Here is an 8,176-nt window from a genome sequence, read left to right as displayed (position 1 = left end):
AGAGGAAGGAAGGAAGGAGGAAGGAGTGACAATAGAACTGAAACCCATTAAGTAGAAACAGTGTGAGAGCCAATTCACATGCTGCAGCACTATTCTCTACTGTTTTGTAAAATGTGCAGGTGAATCCAAAATTTAAATGAACACAAAGACCACTGTGTACTGGCCATTATTTCCTGCAATGAAATAATGTGTCTTGCCTCTCAGGAAATCTGCAGTCTCTGCAACATTTAAAATTATCCTCTGAAGTAACCTATGAACTTCCTCATAAAATGAATTTATAAGATTATGGTAATCTTTAAACATTATAAATACTGATATATTAACCTTTTTTATTTTATTTTCAGGTCCCTGCCAGGTCGTAATACACACAATTCTACCGTTATATTTAGCATTACAGCATAACAACCTGCCAAAAAAGCACAATGATTTTTTTGCACGATGATCAATTGTATTTTAAGCAAATAAATCCAATGATGGTGGAGGGGGTATGGAGTGTGGGCACCCAATGGAAGAAACATAAATCCAATACATGCATGTTTGTCTGTAATAATAACAAAAAGTATATATATAAAAACAAAAAAAAACTATGATGTACTTCTTCAGCCAAACAAGCTGATGTGTGGAACGTTAGACATTTCATGCACTTTCCCAGAGATGAGCTAAACGTGCTAAAGCTAGCATTCGAACTGTAGTAGTGAAAATGAGTAGTAGTAGGTATGTAGTACAGCATTTCGGACGTAACTTTAGATAGATAATGCAACAGAGGCAAACACATTCTATAGACAAGATCACATGTCTACCTAGACAACATTTTGGGGTAGATTCAAATATTTGATTTACATGTGCCCAACCAATTTTGGTAGTGAATCGAACATCCAAATGCATGTTCAATTTGAATGTTTAAAATGCCTCTGGTGCCCAAAAATGCGGTCTAGGTAGGCAGCTCACTTGGTTTTGAAACACCGCCATATTGTACAGATAGAGTTCTATTCTTAGCATAACACTATCCAGACAGAGTGCTAACATAGACTAAACACTGTATAGACTTTCAGCTGACATAATTCTGAATCCTGAAGTCGCTTGTCCAAACAAATCTTTCTGCAGACATAAAATGACTATAAACAAAACTCATAAGTGACAATTTCTTTTCACGTTCGAATGCAAAAAAAAAAAAAAGAGCTACAAAATCCCATCTGACAGGTTTCTTTAAATTACAGTTTGGTCGAAACGATTGGCAAAAGCTGATGTATAAAAAGCCTGTCTGTCTTTTAAGTGAGGCTGCTTACATTTAGCAGTAATGTTTAATTCATTACCTGATTTAAGCAGTTTCTTGCTAATCTCACCCTGCTTTGAGTGCAGTCGCACTGCTTAGAGCGTGTGAGGTCTGCATGTGTGCGTAGGAGGGCGCGCATCCACAGACTGTAGCATGAGTTATTGGATCTCTGAGCCCGGCTAATGATCAACAAAACTAAAAGGACCTAGGTCCAATTAACCAATCAATCACCATTAAGTCTTATCACTGGTGCCATCGAGCCATTTTATATGGCGCGACTTCAGAAGAGCGGACACACAGCGTACCTCGTGGATGAACTCTCCTATGTCTCCGGGATGGGGTGCGGCCGAGCGGATGGGATAGTTCGGATGCTCGGAGTGCATCGGTCGCTCGTCCATCCGGCGGATCCCGACGGGCTTGATCATGTCTGGCTCCAGAGTATCGGGCTGCTGCAGCTGGCTCAGATCATAGTCCTGAAGAAACACAGATAGACAATCACAAACAGGGTTAGAGGTCTGCTTCAAAGCCCTTGGTTTTCTGGAAACATCTGCATGCAAAACAAGGAACGTTTTGACTATAGTAATGCAATTTAAATTCGCTTTGTTCCATTTGAAGGACATTCATGTGGGTTTTCTTTTCAGAAGTTAGCTAAATTTGATAAAACATAAAATTTAAGGGAAAATTTGGAACAGTCCACATTTGGAATGAAAATACTTAAAGTACAACTAAAAAACTTTAATCTTGATGTAAAATAAAAATATTCTTTATTCATACTGATATTTCATTTCTTTTAGGTTAGCGAGTGGTCATAAATAGCTTTGTATCGAAAGCTTAGACTTCTCATCAGCTGCTATAAGTAAATAACTAGAAGAATAACAAAGTGCAGAAAAAAGTAAAACTTTTTGCGCTACAAACCAGTGTGTTTATGACTAAGATGATACATTAATGTGACAAAAAAATACCAGTTTGCAATATCAAGCCACATATCAGACTGTTTTTATACTGCTGAAATAACTGGAAGCACATTTAAGTTACAAATGGCGACGCCTGCTGTTACGTTAAATATAAGGTGGATAAAAAACAATCGAACTCTATAGTATTTCCTCCTTTACATAGCTAGCCAAAAGCCGAAAGTATGTTTCGATTTGCCGCTGCATTTTGAAATCAGCAGGGTCGGTGTAATACAAACTTTGTATGGCGCACACACACATGCCTGCAATTGACTGCACTAATTAGTTGGTCCACTATGTGGCAATACTCACAGTTGGCTCGCTGTTTTCAAGAACTACTTGAAGACGACGATGGAAAATGCCATTAAAAATAATCAAAGAAGAAGGTGGAAACAACAAAAATGGATATGCAAGAGGTTAGAATATACCCACGACAAGTTTGAAAGATGACATGTCTGTAAGTGCTCATGGTCCATGGAGCATTACTTTGAAAAGCTAGAACACTCGGCCATGCGCAAGATGTAGAGGCAGGTGGAAAAAATGCAGTGTACCCCAATTTTAATTAAAATCTAAAAATGCCAAACGGTTCCTGTGGGGGTTTACGGGGTAGAAAATATCATTAACTCATAAAATCATTAAAAAGTCTTCAAAATGATAAAACTGAAAATGTGTGTGTGTGTGTGTGTGTGTGTGTGTGTGTGTGAGATTGAGACACTTAAACCAAAGTTCGGCTCAAATGCAAATGCAAAAATATGTGCTCACAGCACCAGGCAAAGCAGGAACGGTTTCATCAATTTAAAATGAGTCTCTAGTAACTTGTAATCAGCATTACTTGGAAAATGAGTGCTGAAAATTTGTCATCGTGATTTCAAACCGCACTACGCAGCTCAAATTAAAATCGTTAAGATTTAACCATTACTTAAAATCAAACATTGTAACATGTTTTTATTAAACAAGCTAGATGGTCTCAAGTTATTCTGAGCTGAAATAATCGTGTATGCCCAGTAGCAATAGCAGTAGAGAGGATGTACCTGGTCTTCCTCTCCGCCGCCCTCCTCGTCGTATTTGAGTATGTTGTCTCGCACGTCGTCCTCTGGATCGATCAGCAGCTGCTTGGCCTGTCTCTCTTTATCCCGTCTCTTCATCCACATCACAAACATCAACACCAGCACTGCAGAGAGAGAGAGAGAGAAAGTGAGAGAGAGAGATCAATATAAAACAAGCAAAATGACTTGAGATCAGACAGTTATAGGTGCAGTGTGTAATTTTTAGCACCACCAACCAAAATGTACATTTCTCCTAGCTCCACCCCCTCAGTTTCTGTTGCTTCCTCAGACAAGCTTCAGAGATTTCCGTGAGGGAATTTTTCAGTAAAATGAGCGCATAAGATAGTAAAAATTGGATTGATATTATTCAGCTATTCTGTGACACTGCAAAGTATTTCATCTGCCGTTTTTCTTTCAAGTAAATTAACACAAGTAACGCGATTTAAAACTGTAGAGATGAAGAATCAGAATTGTGCAAGAGATAATCATAAGCTGTGTTTCCTCCCAAGTTCCAAATTTAATTTAACCTGAAAACAGTTTCTACATCCCATGTGTTTGAGAACAAAATTGTCACTTACATAGGAGTTTGAGCAAAATAGAAATGGAAGTTGTGGCCATTGGGAAACTAATGTGGCTCTTTTATTAAATGTAATAAATTACTTTAGAGTGCAGAAACCTTCTGACAAAAATGTCATCGCTAGTGAATGGAGGCAGATGCCTTATTTTCGGGAGGCGACAGCATGTCAGACAGTTTTGGTGGTGACAGTAGCCAATCATTTTGATAACAGGGTTTGGCAGCGTTTCATGAAGACTAGAACCATATTTCTGCAATGAGATTGGTCCAAAGTGAATTATTCACATGACTTTTTTTATGCGCCTCTAGAAATATATTCTATAAATGTTTCCATTGTAGTTTGTGTTTATGTCTTCTTACTGAACAAAGCATTTATCCACCTCAAGTGTGCTTATAAGTTCTTAATGCACATTTTTTGAAACTGCATTCACTTCTTGGTGTTAATCTAGCATTTTAAAAATAAATAAAATATAAAATAAAAATATGTGGAAAGAAACCCAGCTAAAGTCAACCGAAAAGAGAAAAGCATCATTTGATTTCGATTCAACTGATAACATTGGTGTAAGTGAACAGAACTGTTGCTATCATTTCCACAACAGTCTCGCTATGAAATCTTTTGTGACTATTTCGACCAAAAGCATGTGCTCGACAGAAATGTGACCAACTGATAAGAACTCCACTGCCTGGAAGAAACAATCTCTGTCTAGTTTGTGTCTTACCCAGCAGGATGATGATGCAGATTAGAATGGCGATGATGGCTCCGGTGCCCAGCCCGGCTGCCATGATGCGTTCCATGTCCACGCAGTCGCCGTGGTGATCGCACTGGCACACTTTGATGCGCAGGTAGGTAATGTTGGACATGGGCAGGTTACCCGAGTCGGTGATGCTGATGGGCAGCTCGTATATCCCACTTTCCAAGTAACTAATTTTCAGACTTAACTGAGCATAATCGCCTACAAACCAACCACAAGTGTGACAAAACACGTGCATCAGATAAAGTCTGGCAAGACAAATAACTGAGAAAAGACATAATTGAGAAAAGTGTTTTGATATGGCGTTGTGGCGTACCACTGATTCGAGTCAGTGTCCAGTTCCTGCGGATGTCAGAGGGTCGGTTGGGCAGCTCGAAAGCATAGGGACCAGCGTTGGGATTGAGGTCTCCGTCTACAGCTGTGATATTGATGGCGTTGGGCTCAGGACGCTCGCACACTTCTGCTTCTTGAGGGAAGACTCGAGGTGCATTATCGTTTATGTCCAGCAGGTAGATCTGCAGAGTTCCCGTCCCACTCGCAGAGGGGACTCCTGACAATGGACAGAAGAGAAAAAGAAGGGAAAGTCAAAACAAACATTGTCTCATGTAGCCAGACTTTTAGAATAGTCAACTAATCACATTTTAAAACTTTTAAACACTATTTTCAACACGCAATCTAAAAAACGTAACCTACGTGACGAGATGTTTAAAAAACAAGATGCAATGAACTTGTGCATCTTGACTCTTAAAAGATGAATCCATACAGCCGTTGCTGTATATTGCACACGTTTTTGTGTGCAATATGCTTCATGACTGAAAGTTTCGTGGGCGTGACATCTGAGCCCAAGACTAATAGTTGAAAACTGACAATGCAGATGAACTACAGCAGTTAATGACTTTAAGTTCCACTCATCTGGGTCGGTTGGCATGATAACTCATTTAAAAACCATAATGCACAGTCTATAAGATCCAATCAAACCAGAGCCCTTATAACCACCACAGACTGGACCATCACTACTTAGAAAAGAGCTTAGTTTCTGTTTCAACAAGAGTAACGACCTTTCGACTTCACTGATCTTTAAACAAAGAACAAGAGACAGGCAGAGCCGTGCAGGCAGGCTGACGGAGCTGAGGCTTTCTGTTCTACTCCTGCTGGCATTCAAAACACATTTTTAATCCGTTCCAGCCTGAAAACAACTAAATCAAGTACGACTAAGTATCCTTAATTTATTGAATCAGGTGTGCGAATCAGCATTGAACTAGATACGAAAAGGCTTCTTTGTGGAAAAGGGTTTCGATCAGCACTATACTGCTACTTGCACACAAAGATTTAACTGAGTTGAGGCAGGAATTCACTAAGAATGCTAAGTTAGCGTTGTGTATTTGCACCCGCTGTCTTAGCAAATTGTTTTAACAAGTTTACAAATTTAAACTATGCAACTAAAGACAATTAGCAATGCAATTCTTGCTCCACAACATAACTCTGATTTAACTACCATAGTACGATGCATCCTTGGAGAAATGAACTAGCTAGTCACAAGTGTTTCCTAACTTTGTCACATGTAAACCATGTTGGTTCAACAATAAAGAACTGCCGTAAATGGGCGCCACACAGGAGATGGAGTAATAACTTCTGCTATTTAATCGGTTTAGAGATTGAATTCAAGTTCAAGTTCAAGTTCGTTTATTTCTAAAGCACATTTACTTCCGGTTTTTGGCCGACCAAAGTGCTGTACAATAATCACGACAAGATACATGAAGAACCAACAACATCACTATCAACAGTCAAATATGATGCATTAAAAAATAAATACAAGTAAATTACACATTAAAAGCTAATCCAAACATATATGTTTTTAGCGCTGATTTAAATTCAGATAAAGTGGAAGCCATTTTAAGTTGAGTGGGAAGATTATTCCATAGAGTGGGGCCCACCACTTCGAAAGCTCTATTTCCCCTCTTTTTCAAGCGAGTTTTCGGAATACGAAGGAGGAATTTGTTTCCTGATCTCAGTTCTCGGTTAGGAATATAAGGGTGGAGTAAATCCGATAAATAAGATGGTGCAAGATTATGTAAGGATTTGTAGAATTAATGGCAGATTATTTGTATCTGAAGATTACTTTGCTATGTTTGTTCTCTATTGTTTAGCTTTGTTTACTCCAACCACACAACTTTGTAATGCAGTTTGTGAATGTTCATTGGAACTATGGTTTCGGGAAACACAGAATCACTGAATTATTTAGGCAATGGCGGAACTTGTGACTGTAGTTGGCACTGCAATCTACCTTTAAAATGCCAAAAGTGCACTTTACTGCAGTGCACAGCTGGATACAACACTCTCCTCCATAATTTCATCAATTACTGATTGCAAGAAAATGTACACAAACATCCCTTTTAAATAAAAATGTATTTAAATTAAATGCAATTAAATATAATTGCTTGATAACATTGCCATGCAAGTAGCATTGATTTTGCGCAAATAGTGCTGATCTAAAACAAGCCTAATTTGCATAGAAGAGTGCGTTTGTGCTAAAAAGAATGAGAATGACTTCATTTACATACAGTGCCTTGCTATTTCAGCGCATTTAAACTGGATAACAGGTGGGGTTTTGCACTGAAATACCGCATACAAAAATGGCACAACTGTTTAGTGAGTGTTTCAGGAGACAAGCTTTCAAATTTACAGCGTGTGTGTGAGAGAGGGGGTTTGTTTCAGAGCTCTGATGCAGCGAGAATGTTAAACACCACAGCAGAATAGGGCCTAGCAGACTTCAGTAGACTCTTTCACACAGCGGGTAGTGCATGTGCATATGTGTGTGTTAGGAAGAGAGAGAGAGCCTGCTTCAAAGAACAACCCAGAGAAAGTGAGTGCATAGACATTCAGAATGAGTTTGCATATGTCGTTGGTGAGATCATTAACATGGATGTGTGGGCATGTGCATATCTGTTCGGTTGCAATTCCTCCCTAGAGCTAAAATCAATAGAATCACTCGATCGCAAGTATTTCTGCATATATATACATACAAACACAGCTGCTCCTACCGTTGTCAGAGGCCATAAATGTGGCATTGTAGAGATTGTTTTTAACATAGGGAGACTCTCGGTCCAAAACAGCAATTGTGGAAATTCGTCCATTGTTGGGGTCGATCTCCAGCCAGCTGGCAGGGTCAAACAGTTTAGAGTACCTTTAAAACACAAACACACCAAACACAGATGGTTAACAATTAGTTTTTCATACAAAAACCACTGAAATGAAAAAGAAAAAAAAGACAAAACACAAAGGTTATATGTGGAGTAGCATACTTTCATTCTACTATTTACCATTCTATATATCCTACTATTTCTGCAGTGTATAGTATGTATTCTACATTTGTCAAAATGAGAAGGATACAACAGAGCATACTGCGCTGGGCAATGTATCCCACAATGCAAAGTGTTTAACTTGACCTTCCATTTCCAGTGTGACCAGTGTTGTTATTGTTAACTAAAACTTTTTTTTTTTTTTTTTGGTAATTGAAACAAAGCTTTAAAAAAAGAAGAAAAATCCTAGTCTTTTTCACATTATTTTTAGACCATATTCAT

General features: G+C 38.6%; 1 protein-coding gene across 1 annotated transcript in view; it reads right to left on the bottom strand.

Moving 5' to 3' along the window:
- Positions 1-23: 23 nt before the first annotated feature.
- cdh2 (cadherin 2, type 1, N-cadherin (neuronal)) overlaps positions 24-8,176 on the bottom strand; it is a 44,955-nt gene continuing 36,802 nt past the window's right edge. Inside the window, exons 11-15 of the mRNA XM_082146784.1 lie at positions 7,637-7,779; positions 4,912-5,145; positions 4,563-4,796; positions 3,255-3,394; positions 24-1,746 (exon numbers count right to left, since the gene is read on the bottom strand). Coding sequence (XP_082002910.1) covers positions 1,507-1,746; positions 3,255-3,394; positions 4,563-4,796; positions 4,912-5,145; positions 7,637-7,779 — 991 coding nt within the window. The 3' untranslated portion in view covers positions 24-1,506. The remainder of the gene's footprint in view (positions 1,747-3,254; positions 3,395-4,562; positions 4,797-4,911; positions 5,146-7,636; positions 7,780-8,176) is intronic.

The sequence above is a fragment of the Leuciscus leuciscus genome (genome assembly GCF_965113295.1).
Source record: "Leuciscus leuciscus genome assembly, chromosome: 19".
NCBI lineage: Eukaryota > Metazoa > Chordata > Actinopteri > Cypriniformes > Leuciscidae > Leuciscus > Leuciscus leuciscus.
The sequence above is the reverse complement of the archived record's forward strand: the minus strand, read 5'-3'. Positions and strand labels throughout refer to the sequence as shown.